Source organism: Sceloporus undulatus, chromosome 7, assembly GCF_019175285.1.
Source record: "Sceloporus undulatus isolate JIND9_A2432 ecotype Alabama chromosome 7, SceUnd_v1.1, whole genome shotgun sequence".
Taxonomy (NCBI): domain Eukaryota; kingdom Metazoa; phylum Chordata; class Lepidosauria; order Squamata; family Phrynosomatidae; genus Sceloporus; species Sceloporus undulatus.
This window is the reverse complement of record NC_056528.1, coordinates 18,321,621-18,340,345: the sequence shown is the minus strand read 5'-3', so window position 1 is coordinate 18,340,345 and position 18,725 is coordinate 18,321,621. Positions and strand designations below refer to the sequence as shown.

Genomic DNA, 18,725 nt, shown 5'->3' with positions numbered 1-18,725 from the left:
CTAAACATACCCAATTCTTTAAGCTGCTTTTCATAGGGCTTTATGGTTTCCAGACGCTTCACCATCTTGGTCGTCCTCCTTTGGACATGCTCCAGTTTCTCCACATCCTTTTTGAATTGTGGTGCCAGAACTGGACACAATATTCCAGGTGAGGCCTGAGCAAAGTAGAATAGAGTGGCACTATAATTTCCCTTGATCTAAACACTACACTCCTATTGATACAATCTAGGATCACATTGGCTTTCTAAGCTGCTGCATCATGCTGTTGACTCACTGGTGACTCATATGATAGGGTTGCCTTAAGGTCGGCATAGGTCAGAAATGACTTGAAGGCATACGGTAGCAAGAAATTGGTTTCTGCCAAGGATGGGGATGAAATTAAAAGGAGAGGGCATTTCTGTTTTGGTGATTTTACTGAAGCAAGGGTTGGATCAGTTGGTACTGTTAGGCTGAGATGGAGGGGTGCTTCTGGGAGAAAGTGAACAGACAGAGCATGGAAGGTTGCAAGGCATGGCAGAGTCCAAAGAAATAGGTTGGGTCATGCTCTAGTGCAGTGATTCTCGAAGTCTGGTCTTCCAGGTGTTTTGGACTTCAGCTCCCAGAAGCCTCAGCCTTATTGGCCAGTGGTCTGGGACTCTGGGACCTGAAGTCCAAGACACCCAGAAGGCCAGGGTTTGAGAATGATTTCTCTAGTGGTTACAGATCCCTACCAAGATGGACAGGGCAGCTCTATATAGACCAGTCATAGTGGGCTGCCTTCCTAGAGCAAGTTTTCAAGATGGGATGGAGCAGGTGCCAAGACTCATCAAAGTAACTGATAACTTCCTTGTAGACCCTTGCAAGAATAAATGATACAGCTAGCAGATAGGACACAAATGAAGTTCTCATCAGCCATTCCTTTTTAAAGGAGGGGAACAAGGTTCCTGTAAGTGAACATCTGGTGATGCAGATGATCTGCTCTGGGGAGGTTTGGTTCCTCAAGCCATAGTCTTTGATGTTAATATGTAGGACTCCTTGCAGGGACTGAGAAGAATGAACTTGGGAGGAGCTTCACCATCCTGATCATCTAGAACAGTGGTTCTTAACCTTGGGTCCTTCAGGCATTTTAGACTTCAGCTCCCAGAATCCCTTATCATTTGGGCAAGCTGGCTGAGACTTCTGGGAGTTAAAGTCCAAAACATTAGGAGAGCCAAAGGTTGAAAACCACTGATCTAGAAGATCCCCACATTTGATGCGATAGAAAGGTAGATAAATTGGAGCCCTCAAAGTTGATGGCAGCAAAGGGATAAGTGGAAAGGATATTACTCCTTTCTTAGGAAAGGTGGTAAGTGTGAGCTTTAGTAGTAAAGTGCTATTACAATTCACCATATACAGTAGTTCTGACTTGTGAAAAGCTTCATCTCTCCAAAAGTGACTTGCTAGGAAGCACTTCTTAATTTCTTGGAGGAAACTAAAATTCCTAGACTCTCTGCAGGAAGGTATGAAACTCTTAACATTTTCTAATATTCAGAGTTTCTAAAATTCGGAGTTTGTTTTATCAGTTTAGGTTATTTATACTTTATCTTTTAACAACATCAGAGCAACAGATGGCTTTACAAACCCATAACAAAATAAACAGTTGCCGTTAAGTAAATACTGTATATATGTGAAGTGTTGTTGAAAGAAAGATTAGATTGTTACTAGCAGGATGTTCCCAAAGGGGACAGGGCTTGCCAGGGGAGGACAGTACATGAAGTTTAAAGCTGATGCTACACTGAAGAATTATTGTGGTTTGACACTATTTTAACTGCCATGGCTCCATCCTACAGAATCCTGGGATTTGTAGCTTGTTGTGGCACCAGAGCTCTTTGACAGAGAAGGTTACAAAGCTACAAATCTCAGACTTCGATAGCATCAAGCCATGGCAGTTCAAGCGGTGTCAAACTGCATTAATTCTGCAGTGTAGATGCAGCCACACATCCGTGGAAGTCTGGAAAAAGACAGTCAGGTGCTGCAGCATATAACTAAGTCCCTCAGCATCACACGTTTATAAGCATATTTGCTTATATGCAACTATCACCAATAAAATTATGGATTTTGATATGGCACATGGATAAGTTGAGGACTAGGGCCACGTGGCAAAGGATGTAAAAGATGGAGCAAAGGAAAAAGATGGTACGAAATTCCAGGAGCCATAACTGTTTGTGTTCACCCTAACGGCTGGATGGATGAGGAGGAGATGACAGTAAACTGTGGTTGTGCAATGTACGTGGGAGACAACCAGGCATGGATGAGGCTATGAAAATGTGCACGTGTCAAAAAGGACATAAAGGCAAAGCAAAGCAAATGGCGACTACACTCACAGTGATGCTAGCCTTTGACTTTAAGGTGAGAACTTGGCCTGATCTTAACCCTGAAAAGCTGACACACACACACACACAAATGTCTATTCGATTCTTCAAAGCCTGATTCCTCTTAGTGTTCCTTTGGGGAGGAAGTGCCAAAGAGATGCCACCACCGCCATTCTCCCAGCCAGGCAGTCAAAAAGGTCAGAAGTGCATTGCAGCGGAGAGATTAGAGGACGCTGGTGCTTCTTTTAGGTTCTCCCGGGACGGACTAAGCTCTCACCTTTTCCCACTCTGCTCAGAGAAGAGAGACAGTTCCTTTTTTGATCAGAGTTAAAGTACCGTACTTTCGTTGACCCGTGGATAGATCAACCCAGGTTTTGGGGGTCAACGCTTTGGCTAAAATCTTTAGACTCATACGTGAGCATATACCATTGTTACTTTTCCAAGTACTCCCCCCGGTAAAGGGTACACTGCACCCACGTTGTCGTTTTTTCCTAAGCTACCTTTGGTTCTCCCCAACCAATTTGATTCTTTTGCACCAGCTAGAAAGCAGGACCGGTTCTGTTTCCTTTTGTACGTCTCGCCTTGTGTGGTTTGTTAGAATAATTAAGGTTTTATGCGCTCGACGCCTGCTCTCCTGCAGATTACATTGTGCACGAGCCCCAGCAGGCAGCTGGAAATGTTCTCTCCCTGCATTGCCTGGATGTTTGCTGCTTAGCAAAGAGCAGAACATGCAGGAACATTGGCACATTACTATTAAATCTCATTAAACCTGTATTTTTCCGCCTTCTTCTGGAGGAGATTTGGATGCTCCTTTCCAGGGCGTTTTCCCCCCTTTTGCTTTGCAATCTGTGGGGCTGATACTGAAGCAGGGCAAGGTGGATGTTAACTTGACCAAATGGGATTAACACAAGAAACATGGAGGATATATATATATATATATATATATATATATATATATATATATTCATTCATTCACCTCTGGATTTTGTTTCCTATTTTAGCTGCATTTGCAGTAGTTTATCTGTAGCTGGTGATGCCGGTAACATCCGCCTCCACTTTTTCGCTTCCTTGACTCTTTTGGATGCTAAAGTCTCTATGGCTGGTTTACATATTAATTTGAGCAGTGATTAAATCTCTGGGTGTGCATATGTGTGTGTATATGTGTGTCAGGTGCAAATACATTGCTGCCACCTCCCACCTCCCCGCCACACACAAATGCAAGCCAGCCTATCTTTATTTTAAAGAGTGCAGGCAGCTTATGTGTGCGGTGGATTAATGCCTGATATAAGGAAATAATTCCCTGATACTTATGCAATAGACGACTGTTTGGATTGCCTGGGGGAGAAAGGGAAAGGAATTAAAATCCTTGGGCAGAGTTTAGTGTGCTAAAAATTCAGCAAATACATTTTCTGCAGAGGGAAGAGAACAGGATGACGACAGTTCAGAACCCATGACTGGCTTCCGAGCCCAAAGAAGGAGAGGAAGGCTGTCGATATAAAACCATAACCGCCATCATTTCACATATAAAAAATTAGGACTTGGGGTCAGGCAGTGTCAGAAAGTGGTCAAAATGACAAAGGTTATTAACAAAGAAGAACAGATGAGCTAGGAGGGTCTGCAGCAGTTTGCTTTTGCCTGCACCAATTGGGAAGGGAAAGAGTCTGCTCATCTCCTCCTCGATCCACAATAACTAAGCCCAAACTATTTTTGCACTTGCAACTCCCTTGGAAGTGATTGACAGCGGAGGAGTAATTTGAGTTGTCCCTGCCAAATCAGGACAGTTGGAGGGTATATATAACCCTATCAGCTAGATATGCTACTATCAGCTAGAACTCAAATGCACCGCTATGTGCATTTGGAATAGCAGCATGGGAAAGGATCTTGTAGCACCTTTGAGACCAACGTATGAAAGGAGTTGTAGCAGAAGCTTCCATAGACTTGGCCTGCTCTCTCAGGTGCACACAGCCACACACAAAGGGCATTGCTGTAATCCAGCTTTCAGTTTCTAAGTGTCCAGATTTGGCTTTTGTGCACTGGCTCTCATCCAGACCATCTCTGCAAAACCACACCTGATTCAGATGCAACAGAGAAACAGAGATGGGTGTAACCAACATCCTAAGGAGCATGGTGGGTCTTTTTAATAAAGAATGAGATAAAGGTTGAAAATCTTTCTAGGGAGGTAAAGTCCTGAGGAATTATTGGGGAAGCATTGCTACCTCCCAAACCCCTGCGGTAACCTATTCCTGTAGTAGCATGAGGAAAGAAAATGGCACATTTTTATTCTGTCCCTAGCATCTAGATTTTCAGATCATCTGCATCCAAGCTTGGGAAGGTTCTTTCATCTCCGAGACCTAAAGTGTTTCCTCTTCCACACGCTTGCTTCTAACCCATGTAAAGTGTTAAAGCCGCTTGGATCTGAGCAATGCGCCATCCTCAGCCTACATCCTCTGGCAGCGAATCCCCAAAGGTTTTGCCTGTGTGAAAAACATGCATTTCATTGCTGTCGCACTTTGCATCAGTCAGTGGCAGCTGGTAGCTCTGAAGTCATGTTTAATCCCTTCCAGTTTTTCTGAAGGTGCCATCCAAGGTGGCTGCATCTAAAGGTATCACGGTTTGGTGGATTTTTGTTGTTGCTGAATTTGCTATATGGTCAACACAGCTACCCCTGGATATTTTTTCTATTTGGAAAGACTAGAGTGCAGCACTTTGCACAACTTCTCTCAATTGAGATTAAAACACAGACCAGATTCCTCATCCACTAACCTGGAAGCCACCGGTAGTTACTGATAACAATGTTAATTTTCATTAGGTTGTTTGCTTTGTTTTCTATGATTCTTGAGAATCATCTGGAGAAATCAGCCAACATGGCTGACTAGCTAATGGCATGATCAATTCAAAGTGCAATTCAAAGGACTGGTTAAGATCTTTACAGTCCTATATTTTGTCCAACATTTAACAGGACAGCCATTGTGTCCATGACCTCCCTGTTGTGGCCTTCAAAGAAGATCTGGTAGTTGCTATGGCTGAACACAGCATCCTGGGCTGGCGGTCAGCCTTTGACTCTATCCGTGCGCTTCATAAATTCATAGTCTGGCAGGGTGAAGTCCTCCTGTTCTGTCCATCAGCAGGATTTGTTGCTGGATGTAGGGTTTCTGTGTGACACGTTCCTCACTTACACGCAGGGAGCCATGTCTGGTGCCTCCATGGTCCCTGGCAGCTGCCCCGTTGGCTGACTCCGCTGTCGCAAAACGTGCCACTGGAAAGTTGCCCTGTTGCTCTGAGCTTTCCTCCATTGACTGGGTAAGATTACAAGTAGAGGGGGAAGAGAAGAGTCAAAACCTTACTTGGCTCCAAACTATTTTTCCTGGTTCTTGGCTAGTTTACTGCTTTCTCAGTATCTGGCACAGGAGTGTCCACTGTGACTCTGGGGCGGCTTCTGAAATGTAGTATGGATGGATGACGGGGAGTCAGGGAGGGATTTTGATTTCTTTCCTCTGGAGCTTCATTTGGTTTGAGTTTTTTGGTTTAAAGAGTGGGGGGGCTCAACTAGAAGTTGGCAGCGATCTAATTGCCCCATTTCGAGTTTCTGTTGAATCTGATGCTTCCAGAGTTGGAATGGAATTTTCTGTTTCGTCCTCAAAGCAAAACCCCTTTATGGAACTATGCCATTATTCAGGGGAGATGGTGAGTGAAGGGTGCATTTGTATAAAAAAAAACGTGAAAGGTTCAAGGATATCCCCTGCATTAGATGATGGCTGGAAGCCTCTTGGTGCGTTGTGCAGACATAATATCCTCTATGGAAGCCTGTGGACATTGTTGTCCAGTGCAGAACAACCACAAGGTTGTAGAGAGCTGTTGTAGCACCTTTGAGACTAACTGAAAGAAAGAAGTTGGCAGCATGAGCATTCATAGACTTCAGTCTACTCCCTCAGATGGATTTGGTGGAGTGGAAAGCCAGGGCTTTCCATTCCTGGCTTTCCATTCCACCAAATAATAATAATAATAATAAAATCTTTATTTATATCCCGCCCTTCCAAAAAGATCAGGGCGGCTTACAATATGCAACAAGTGCAACAAATACAGGTTAAAAACATAAAACATCCACAATACACAATCTAAAAACAATAACAAAGGCCCCGTTAGCCCATCCTCATGGCCACGGAAGAGGAGGGAGGCCCACAGGATATTTAATCGGGGAATGCCTGCTTGAATAGGAAGGTTTTAAGGTCCTTCCTAAATTGGGCCAGGGTGGTGGACGAGCGGAGCTCAGTGGGCAGCGTGTTCCAAAGGGCTGGGGCAGCTGTGGAGAAGGCCCTTCTAGAGGTAGAAGCTAACCTAGCCCCAGGCACCTTCAGCAGTTGCTGCCCAGATGTTCTGAGGGTGCGAGGCGGATTGTATGGGGAGAGGCGGTCCTTTAGGAATCCTGGACCCAAGCCATTTAGGGCTTTATAGGTAATAACCAAATGCATCTAAGGAAGTAGACTTAAGTCTATTAAAGCTCATGTTGCCAACTTCTTTCTTTCAGGTAGTCTCAAAGGTGCCACTAGATCTCTCCACATACTGATTCTACAGACTAACACAGCTATATCTTTGAATTCAACCACAAGGTTGTAGAGTTGTGTGTACAGTTCCATTGCGTATGGTTGCATGTGGATACACATGCAAGTGTAGTTGTGCGTTCACTTCCGTTTTTGATATTGTGGTTCAGTGCCTTTCAATACAGTGGTGGCACAGCACCATTCATGTATGTGTGGAGATTTAGGGCCGTTTCACACTATGCTGTTATGGTGTTATGATTCCACTTTAACTCCCATGGCTTCATCATCCTATGGATTGTTATGTAACTTTATGTATACTTAGCTATGTAGCAGAGGCAGGAAGAAATCCTGCTCATGAATTGCAAAGATGAATATCAGGGCAAAAGCAAGAGTGCTCAATGTGCATTAGTGCCCAACGTACACCAGTCTCATTGTGCATTGGTCACTTTGCCAGCTCTTCTATGCAGCCCTCTATTGGATAGAGAAGATACAAAATGGCCCAATTCTAATTCCTTCATGCACAAGTCCAAATATAAAAGTATAACTCCCATACAAGATTCCAGCTGATGTACATTTCTTGGGGATGCTTGAGCTGCAGATTCAGGAGGCTGGACTATATGGCTCTTGGGATTCCTTCCTTCCTTTGTGAATCAGTTATTCTACTGCTTCATGAAAATAGATGTGACTGCAGAGACTGCTATATTTATTGGGAAGAGAAAATAATGTAGAATTACTCCAGATCAAAGGGAAATAGACAGGGCTACCTCTGGAACGGATGATATGTACTTAGAGTTGGAAGGGACTGCAAAGACCCTGTAGTCCAACCCGTTGCCATCAGGAATACATGACTAAAACATCTCTGAGTGGAAGGCCATCCAACCTCTGTTTAAAAATGTCCAAAGAAGGGGGAGAGCTAGCATGGTGTAATGGCTTGAGTGTTGAACTGTGACTCTGGGGACCAAGATTTGACTCCCCACTTGGCCATGGAAACCCACTGGTTGATCCTGAGCAAGTCACGCTCTCTCTCATCCTCAGAGGAACCTCTGAACAAATCTTGCCAAGAAAACCCTGTGATAGTGTCACCTTAGGGTCACCATAAGTTGAAAACAACCTCAAGGCACACGACAGCAACAACAGCAGAGAAAGAGAGTCCACTGCCCTCTGAGTCTATTCCACCGTCAGACAGCTCTTACAGTAAATAAGTTCCTCCTAGGAGAATCATGGAATCACCATAAGTTGACAAGGGACTTGAAGGCACATACACAGTGCTTGGGTGGAATCTGTTTCTTGTCATTTGAATCCATTGGTTCCTGTTCCAGTCTCTGGAGCAGCAGAAAACCAGATCGTGTTACCGCAAGATAAAGAGGGACGGGATTTTTAAAAAAAGAAATACATTTCAACTTTCATTGGATAATTGCATCCAACATAAATAAAACCATACAAAATCTCATGCAAATGGTATTTCCATTCAAATGATGGATTGCTTAAACAGAAGGAGATTGATCAATGAAAGAATTGTATAACACTCTTCTAGAAGCCTTGCCAGGGCGTCTGGCTGATAAAGAAGCTGACCTTCAGTTGTATGCAAAAAGAGGGGAGAGAAGAAGAGAATTGGCAGAGAAACAAAGTTGAGGGCACTAATAAAACATTCATAAGTGGCTTCGCTTGACAGCAAAGCTGCTTTAAGCAATGGCAGTGCCACTTGGCAGCTCAGATGCCAGGCACCGCTACTGCCATATCTGGTTTATCTCCCCATGCAGATGGGAAGCTGTTGAAGTGATCTTTTTGAGAGTGTCAAGGTAGACTGGCAAATTAACAGGCAAATTAACAGCTCTGTGCGCCTTACAATGCCCACTCCCATCCTGCCACTGCAAACCCAAAGAAAAGAAACCAAGAAAAAGTTATCTCCATCTTCCTCCGGCTTCATAGGCGAAGATTGATTCAAAATCTAAAGAAGGAACCATAATCCATAGTGGCAGGTGTGCAAAGAGAATGGACTTGTATCACATGAGGATAGAAAAGCAGAATTTTAACAGAATAAAAGCATCTTTGGCTGGTATTTATCACACGATCATGTGTCTGTCTTGTGCACCTTTTCATTGATGGGCAAAATCCATCAATAGACTCTCAGTCTTGTTGATATTCAATTTCTGCCTTTATGCAAGAGAGCAAGAGCCTTCCAGGGAGTGATAGCCATCCATGAGGGTGTTAAATTGCAAGTATGGTCTTTAAGAGCCTCACCTACCTTCAACTGCCCCAATTTGATAAGAATGGTCCTGATTAGTCCTTTGTCATCCCACTTTTTCCACTGCTTTAAAAATGTCCTGGTTTCTCTCCCCTCTCCCACCTTTGCTCTCAGCTTTCTTCAATTGCTGCAAATGAAGTTCAGAGTGCAAACATAGGTGCTATACAGACCGGCACATGCTCCAAGCTCTCACCGCACCGCCTGTGTGCCTGCTTGGTGAACACCCTTCTATATGGCGTGTGCCATGATGATGCACAGGCAGCACAGTGCCCAAACAGTGCAGTGCAGAAGGGGCATCACGGTGCTGCGACACTCCTTGCAGGAAGCTGGTTGGGGTGGCTTCTTTTTGCTCCCTACAAGAAACGGACTGGTGCTGCTGTGTGCGGTTGCTGCGTCATCGATCCAACCAGTACAGGGGTGGCTGGATGCCGCCCATCTGTAGAATCCCATAGTCTGCCTTCAGCAGGGGGAAAAGGTGAGGAGGGGACACAATCTTCTCTGTCCCATTAGGCCCAGGCAAAAGCAAACTGCAGCAGCCTTTCCTTGCTCATGTCTTTTTCCCCATTAGTACCTTCTACCATCTTGATCACACTCTGATGTTGCATGGCCATATATGTCCAGGTTTTCTTCTGTGAAATATTGGAGGGTATGGTCTCCATTTTCCTGGGTATGGAAGGGCCACAACTGAACACAAGTGCAACCTCACTAGGAAATGAATTTACTGCTGGGGTGTCTTGAAAGGGTCAACTAGAAATTCAATTGTGGTGCTGCTGCCCCTTGACATTTACAAAAAATTAACAGATTGTTTTTTGGCTTCTTGTCTTGCTCATTTTTCATATCGAAGGCCCCCCTCTTCCAAGGCTGGGTCTCAGCTTTTTTGGACGCGCGCACTGCCTTCACGGGCTGGAATCCATCAACTTTTAGTACCTGCATAAGGCAGCCAACAGCTCTTGTGTGCCGGTAGCGCTCCCCTTACGAGCGTCCAACAGCCCAATACACTTAATCTTCCAATTCCTAATGTGCACACTCTCTTCTTCTCTCTCTGTGGATATAGATGTTGCTTCTACTAAAAGAAAGATCTTGAAACAATTTGTGGCAAAGCTATGGGCAAATTACACATTTGCAGTCTTCCTGTTAAGGAGCCGGCCTGTTGAGACTCAGTGGGGATTCTTGTAAAGCTGGTTTAAATGGCCAGCTATTCAGGTATTTTGGAAGAGAAGGCAGACCAAAATGATGAGAGGTCAGTTCCCTACATTGGAGTGCAAAGCTTATATCTCGACAGGGACAGCTACACATTAAGGCTTCATTCCAACATCTCCTACAAATAGTGTCAATATCTGCATGGGGAGGCACACTATGCTAGCCTCACATGGCGTCCATGCAGGAAAGCAATATTGTGCAACACGTGTCAGTGACTGGATGTAATTGTGCAATGAACACCTGGAATACACAATTTGCAACCACAGTGTACAACTGCAATGCACAACCATGTTCAGAGTTCAGTTTTTAATTACTTATAACCATAGGTCATCACAATATAAAATAAAGAGATTGAACTCGGTTTGAGGCAATTGGAGTATGCTGAAGGAAGGTGGGAGGGGAAGAGAGAAATTGGGACATTGTAAGACCAATTGAAGAACTAGGATGACACACATACTGGTCCAATGAGCCTCCACTTTACAGAACTAAGCAAGCCCATAGCTGCTTAACTAGGTCCCCTACACACAGCACCTGGCCAGTAGCATACCTAGCATATTTGACACCCAGTGTGTATCATTTTTTAAACACCTTCCTAGTCCCCGCCAACAAAAAAGACTGCCCATCTCTTTGGAGCTCCAGTATTCCCAAAGAGATGGACAACGCCACAGTTCTCTTCATCATAGAATCATAGAGTTGGAAGAGACCACAAGGGCCATCCCGTCCAACCCCCAGAAATACAGGGGCATCTCACAATCAAAGCATACCTGACAGATGGCCATCCAGCCTCTGCTCAAAGACCTCCAAAGAAGGAGACGCCACAACACTCTTGAGGAAGTGTGTTCCACTGTCGAACAGCCCTTACTGTCAGGAAATTCCTAAAGTTGAAGTGGAATGAATCTCTTTTCCTGGAGCTTGCATCCATTGCTCAGTATCCTGTTCTCTGGAGCAACAGTAAACAAGCTTGCTCCCTCCTCAATATGACATCCCTTCAAATATTTAAACAGGACTATCATATCACCTCTTAACCTTCTCTTCTCCAGGCTGAACATCCCCAGCTCCCTAAGTCAATCCCGATAGGGCATGGTTTCCAGACCTTTCACCATTTTAGTCGCCCTCCTTTGGAAACACTCCAGTTACTCAAAATCCTTTTGAGTCTCCTTTCTCTACTCAGTGAGCTACACCTCACATTTGACATTTGGGGAGCAGTGGCATCACCCCAATTTGGATGTCACCCAGTGCACCCTGCACCCACGTAGTGCTGAAGAAAGCAGAGGCAGACATTTTGGGTGGCCTGAACAGCTCTCCACAAATGTTCTCCAACCGAACCACCTTTTCACAGACTCTCCAAAGGCAAGTGTGGACAGGGATGACAAGAAGAGCAGCCGCCAGAAATTTGGCCCACTTCTGTCATCTAGACTTAAAGTCTGGTGGTCCCTGCATTGGTGAGGAAGGCTAGAGGAATCTGAGGGATGGACAAGGAAGCCAGCAGCTCTCAGAAGTAAAAGTCAAGATATGATCAAGCCAAGCCGGGGGAAATAGTTGGGCCCCAGGCATGCCAGCATCCTGAGGATTAAGTCCCTTCCTGGCTCCCCAAGTCTCTGAAAAGGTAGGCAGGACTTTGCAATGTCAAACCCTGAGGCCTGGTAACCTTACCAGTGTATTTATTACTAAGTATACGATGATTCTGGGAGGCTGAACAGACATGAAATTAGGAGCAAATGTGGGTTTTTTAAAGAAAAAAAGAAAGAGAAAAAAGAGAGAGAGAGAAAGTCTAGACAGGAACTGTTCTGCTTTTGGGCCTCCGTATGCTAAATGCCATGTGTTCTTAATTTTTTCCTCCTGGTGTTCTGGAGAGTTTCAGGCTTCCAGGTGTGAGTGTGTGTGTGTTTGCATGTGCACAGACACACACGTGCACGGGCGTACGTGTGCAAGCCCTCGCAATAAATACATTACAGGGGTACTTAACCAACCTTTTTTCCTTTTCTTTTTTACATCTCTTTTTTCTCCATCCTTGCTCTTAAAATTCGGAGGCGCCTTAGATATGCTAGCTGGATTCTTTGTGGGACTGAGCTTGATGTTTCACAGGGATGGGAGAAATGATACATTTTATTTAATTGCCCGAGGGATAAGTGTTAATTAGAAGATGAGGTTAAAGCGAACGCAGTTATAATTAAGATGCCAGCATGCGAAAATCCTTTACGTTTGTCTCTTTTACTTCTGTGTGGAAAGGGGTCAAAATAGACACAAAGAGGAATTCTAGTGTAAAAAGAATCCCTGTTTGCTCTAAATCAGGGCAGAAATGCCAAAGAATTCCCTTGGCTCAATGCTATGGAATTTGGGGATTTGTTATTTTTGTGAGATATTTAGCCTTCTCTGGTAGATAACTGTGGTGCCACACAAACTACAGATCCCAGGATCTCATGGACCTTCTCTGTCAGACAGCTCTGGTGCCACAACTACAGATCCCAGGCTTCCATAGGATGGAGTCATGACAGTTAAAATTGCATCACCCTGCATTCATTTTGTAGTATGGCAGCATCCAGAGTTTACTGGCCACACAAAACCCATTCCTTTTGATAGGAGGCCTTCTTAGTTTTGGGGCCAAGATAATCCCTAGTTAGCTTTGTGCTGCATCACAGAAGCACCACTGGGATTTGAACTGTTAACCTGCACAGTTGGATCATCTTTTTTATCATCAGCTTTTTCGTCTGCGGTAAATAGTTGCAAGAAAAAGAAGGAGTCAAGTTCCCCTTGGCGAGGCACTGAAATACTCAGTGGGGGGGAAAATGAGCAAATAAGCATTCAGGCCATCTTGCAACACAGCTTCCAATATTTCATAGATGAAAAGTGAGGCACATATGGCCCAGCAATGTCAGAGTGTGGTCAGGACAGCAAAAGTTATGGGGAAGAACAGGCATGCACAGAGAGGCTACAGCGGTTTGCTTTGTCCTGAGCCGACTGGGAAAGTTTCCTTCTCCATTCCTCTCCCCTCTGCTGAAATAGTGGAGTTGCAAATTATTTGTGCAATTTGAATTCAGTTTCTAGCAAACAAAATATGTTGAGGACAGAGGGGGAAAGTGGAAGGAAGAGGGAGAAACAGGGACATTTTAAAAGCAACTGGAAAAGTGAGACTGGAGAGATTGTCAATGCAAAATCCGGACAATTGGAGAGTATGTATCAACATTTTGCAAAGTCCTCATTTCACCTGACTCTGCTCCTCTACTTGTCAGATCAAGCTGTTTTTATTTCTTCAGGGTTTCAGCAGAATTATAAGAAGCTATGGGTGCAAAAGAGTTATATTTCCCTTGGAAGCCATTTTTAAGCACATGGCAAATGGTTATTGCCTCTTCATGGCACCACAGGTTCTATGCTTTCATTTTCTTTTGTTTAAAAAAAATGCTTCTGCTTCATCTGAGGGTACCAGATCCTGTCTGATCTTGGAAGCTAAGTAGGGTCAGCCCTGGCTAGCACTTGGATGGAAGTCTGCCAATAAATACTAGGTGCAGTAGGCTATATTTCAGAGGAAGGAACTGGCAAAACCACCTCTGAGTATTCTTTGCCTAAGAAAACCCTTTCCAATACTGTACATGGATTCACCATAAGTCATCAGACGACTCGAAGTCACATAAAGTGGGCCTTTGGTATCCTCTGGGGTTTGGTTCCAAGACCTCCCATGGATTCCAAAATCCCTGGATGCTCAAGTCCTGGTGTCCCTTATTAAAATAGCAAAATCAAGGTTATACCCTCCCAACTGTCCCAATGTGACAGTGACCGTCATGATTAAACCTTTTGAAATGTTCCTAGCTTCTCTCTCCTCCTCCCATGTTTCCGCTTTGTTTTCAGCTTACTTAAGTTGCTGCAAACCGAATTCAAAATGCACAATTGGTTTCCACTTGGCTTAGCCAGTGGAGAAGAGAGGAGGAGGCAGAGCCTTGCCCTTTCCAGTAGACTCAGGCAAAATTAAACTTCTGCAGCTTCTCCTAGCTCATGTGTTGTTCCTTATTAATAATGTTTTCCATCTTGACCACACGTGTCCTGGTTTTCAGGTGTGAAATGTTGGAGGGCATGTAGTTCCCCCCCAACATTTGCTGCACCCAAATAAGAAAACCTACCCAAAAGAACAGAAAAAGGGGTGGAAATGGCATACATACATCCCCTCAAATATTTCAAAGAGTGATTTTCGCACCCAGTTGTGAAGAAGAGAAGGCCTGCACTAATTCCTTTTTCTAGTGACGCAGAACTGAGCCACCAAAGTCATTGCCACAAGATGGCGGTGATGCTTGCCTTCTAAAGCATCCCTGGCTGTTCTGCCTTCAGGGAAACACTCTCCACATGCAACACCTGCATGCATCTTCCAAGCACCAGCTCTTGGCTCCCTATAGCTCTCTGGATTCCACCTGAAAAAAGAGCCTGTGCCACCCCCCTTTCCAAATGTTTGTGTGCAAACATTGTGGAAGCATTGCTCAGGAATCGAAATTAAATCTAAATTAAAATCACCTTTTCCACTCTCTCAGTCAGAGTGAACACGCTAACTTTATACTCCACGGATGGTTTCTTAAGCCCTTTATTGACAGTTTGCTCATTGAGATGAAGATGAACCCGTAGAAAGAGTAGCTCCTGAGCTACCAAGGACTTTATAACACAAGGCAGCAATTTGAAATTAAAATCATTTATTAGTGCAACTGGCTGGTACTTATCACATGACGCTGTGCCTATTCTATTGCTGCTTTGCATTTCATTTGTTTCTCTAGCTCACCTTTCCATCAACGGGGGAAACCCATCAATGATTCCTAATATCACTGCTATGCCAATTAGTCCCCCTGGTGCAATAAGTCTTTTCCATGGCAGTGACAATATGATGGTAGTTGCATGGCATCAGTGGGCACAGTACTCCTCCTATCTCCCTCTCCCCTCACTATTCCCAAGCAAGCTGTTTCCTTTCCCTTTCTATTTCTTCCCCCTCCCCTAATTTTTAATTATACGGCATTGTCAGAATCGTGCAATTGTGTTAAAAACAAAATAAAATAAACCCAAAAAGCATACTAGGTAGGGCACAGGGGAGGAAGATGGGGTTATAAAGACCATCCAGAAGAGATCACACAGGACCATAGATCACCAAAGCAGTGCCTTCACACTATTACAGAGAAGTGTGATAATGAATGCTCCCAAACGGGTATGTTTCCACTTGCTTACACTAATGCAATTGGAGCAAGACAGAAGGCTGGTGCAATGAAGTCCTAAGGCTGTGGTAGGGTGGTGTGAGAAATGGAATCCTTATTGACTGAACTCAAGGACCTATTCATTTTGCAAAATGATTGCACTATTATCCCACTTTAATTGCCACGGTTCAGCCTGTGGAATCCTCCAGTTTGTAGTTTGGTGAGGTATTGGAGTGCTCTGGCCAAGAAGTCAGTTGTTTGTTGTTGTGTGCCATCAAGTTATTTCTGACTTATGGTGACCCTTAAGCAAACTTAAGGTTGTCAAGTGGTGTCTGACCATAGGGGGTGCTTCTCATCTCCATTACTAAGACAAGCCAGTTTTGCCAGAGACTACTCTCTGATAATGTGATTCTATGATTCTATGACTTCACAGAACACTGTTACCTTCCCACCCAAATGGTACCTGTTTATCTACTTGCATTTGCATGCTTTCACACTGCTAGGTTGGCAGAAGCTGGGACTAATGATGGGAGCAGTTGTGCATCTGTGTGCATGTGGCTTCAAGTCACCTATCAACTTATGGTGATGGGGTTCACTTAGGCAAGGAAAATTCAGAGGTAGTTTTGCCAGTTCCTTCCTCTGAAATATAGTCCACAATTAAAAATAAGCAATTTTTTCTCTCTCCTGCAAATTGCAACACTGATGCTGGAGAATGGGGGTGGGAATAGGGGGATGGCATTATTTTCAGGATTGCAAATAGGAAGGGGGAAAGTTAAGCCATGCTGCTGTAGGCCTAATGGAAATCCCCAGCACCAGCACCCCAGCATGACTAGGCTTCAGTAGGACAACTCTGACATGGCTGCAAGCCATGCTCTTCAATTATGCATGGTGCCAAGGCCCTAAAAGCCTCTTTGGCTCTTGGCTTGCCAGCCCAGAGGATGTGATTCTGAGAGCACCAGGGAGGGTTCCTGGGTCAAAGGGAGGTTTTGTTTCCTCTCGCATCTGGTGTTCCTCTGTGCAAGGCCTGACTTACATTCAAGTCTGGGAGACGGTACAGAGTCCTTCACGCAGCCCTGTGGCTGTCATTGTGCCAGATGTGGAGAGAAAGGAGAGTAGAAAACCCAAATAACCCAGGAGGTGCATGGATGTTGTTTGCACACATACATATCCCAACCATCCCTCCCTTCCTCTCCTGATATTCCTACAGCTGTTCCCCCCCTCCTGCCTGCTGCACACCCATTTGCAAAAAGCCTTCTCCCGCTCCGAGGCTGTCTAACATGTTCGTTAGCAGCAGTCGCATATTCCAGCCAGCTGGCATCCCAAGGCGGCTTGGAGGCACTCCTCGCAGCAGGAGTCTGTCCAGAACTTCACCACCGTCTGCACAGGCTTAGAAAGATTCTGTCTTGGGGGAGAGAACTTGGCCTCTCCACCTTCCTTAGGTGGAAAATGGCAAGATGGGGAAAGGAGAGGGGGATGGTCAGACTCCCAGACCCTTGCAAGTTGGTTAGGACAAGCACCAAGGCCTCTTTTGGTCCCAAGGGACCCTTCAAAAGAAGTGATAGAAGAGGCTCAGGGCAGCTTCCCTGACCTTGAACGACTGTCCTATAATAGGACTGATAGGACAAGTTCTATGGGGCACTATGGGGCACTTCAGCAAGTCTGGTAGGACAGATTCAGAGCAGCTTTCCTGGCCTTGAGGGACTGTCCTATAGATCTGATAGGACAAGTTCTGAGGAGTACTCCTGGCCCTAAAGGACTCTGCAGAAGGTTTGATAGGACAGACTCAAAGCGCTCTCCTGGCCTTGAGGTACTGTCCTACAGGTCTGATAGGACAACCTCTGAGGAGCACTACTGGCCCCAAAGGACTCTTTAGCAAATTGAATAGGACAGACTCAGAGTAGCTCTTCTGGCGTTGAGGGACTATCCTACAGGTCTGATAGGACAACTTCTGAGGAACAAGGCTGCACATCCAATTGTTGTTGTTATGCACCTTCTAGTCATTTCCGACTTATGGCAGCCCTAAGGAGAACGTATCGCAGGGTTTTCTGGGTCTGAGACAGTGTGACCTGCCCAACGTCACCCAGTGGGTTGCCATAGCCAAGCAGGGATTTGAACCCTGGTCTCCAGAGTTATAGTCCAATGCTCGAACCACTACACCATGTTGGCTCTCATGGACACAATTACTTGAATGTCAAAAAAGGAAAATTGCAGTCTTAGAGATTTAATGAGATATGCAGTTTAGGTTAGAGCCTACAAATGTTGATGTAGGAATCACTGTTAAAAGCACAATTTAAATTTCCTCAGGAGGAAATTTGTTGGAAAAGCCTCCAATTTTATTTTATTTTATTTTATTTTATTACAGCTAATTCTAGGAAAAACAAAATGGAGGGAGAAACTCCGTGATGTAGTGGTGTCAGAGAAAAATGCAAAGAATTGCCAGGCCAAAGTCTAGACTAAACGATGCTCATTCCTTTATTTAACGGGCAGCAAATTGCAACAATGGCGCACTGAATTGCTTTGGCAGGGAAGGCGCCCAAAGCTTTGCAACCATATTCTTTGGGTTTTTGTGGGTTTCTTTTGACTTCCAACTCAAGCTGTCTGCTTAGAGAAAGCATAGCCTGCCCAGCTTTTAAACAAACAAAAAAAATCCTCTCCTTTGTTTTCATGCTCCAGATAACTCCGTACTCCGCTTTGCTTGTGAAATATTTGCCAACTATCTAACCAATATTTGGAGTACACCAGACCCTCCAAAATTGCACAGATAAAACCTGGGAGCCTTTGGTCAGTCGTCTGTCTCTAGTCAGACTTACTCTGGCCCTGGTCACACGTCTTACCCCAATATTTAGCTCTTAACCCTTTCCCATCTTCTCTTTTCTCTTCCAGGGTGTTAATGGAGAAGAGGTCGAATGACAGCCGGGACCGTGGTCATCACAGGCGGAATATTAGCAACTGTCATATTATTGTGTATCATAGCCGTTCTCTGCTATTGTAGGCTTCAGGTATGAGAGGTCAAGGGGGTGCGTTAGAAGAGGGACCTTATTAATTCATCCAAAATACTGTTGTATATACCAATACTTTTAAAGACCTTTAAATCTGTTTTTAACTCATTATGATGCTGAATGTTATTTTAACTTCCTTAAAATATTTTAGCGTTTTAAACTTTTTAACTTGTTTCAATGATATTTGTATACTGCCCCGAGATCTTCTGATATAGAGTAGGATATAATTAGGATGGATGAATAGATGGATAGAT

The 18,725-nt window shown here is 44.5% G+C and overlaps 1 protein-coding gene across 1 annotated transcript in view; it reads left to right on the top strand.

Moving 5' to 3' along the window:
• Nucleotides 1-18,725, top strand: part of FAM163B (family with sequence similarity 163 member B) — a 32,392-nt gene that overhangs the window by 10,068 nt on the left and 3,599 nt on the right. The window contains exon 2 of the mRNA XM_042480428.1: nt 18,356-18,471. Within this exon, the coding sequence (XP_042336362.1) occupies nt 18,379-18,471 (93 nt within the window). The 5' untranslated portion in view covers nt 18,356-18,378. The remainder of the gene's footprint in view (nt 1-18,355; nt 18,472-18,725) is intronic.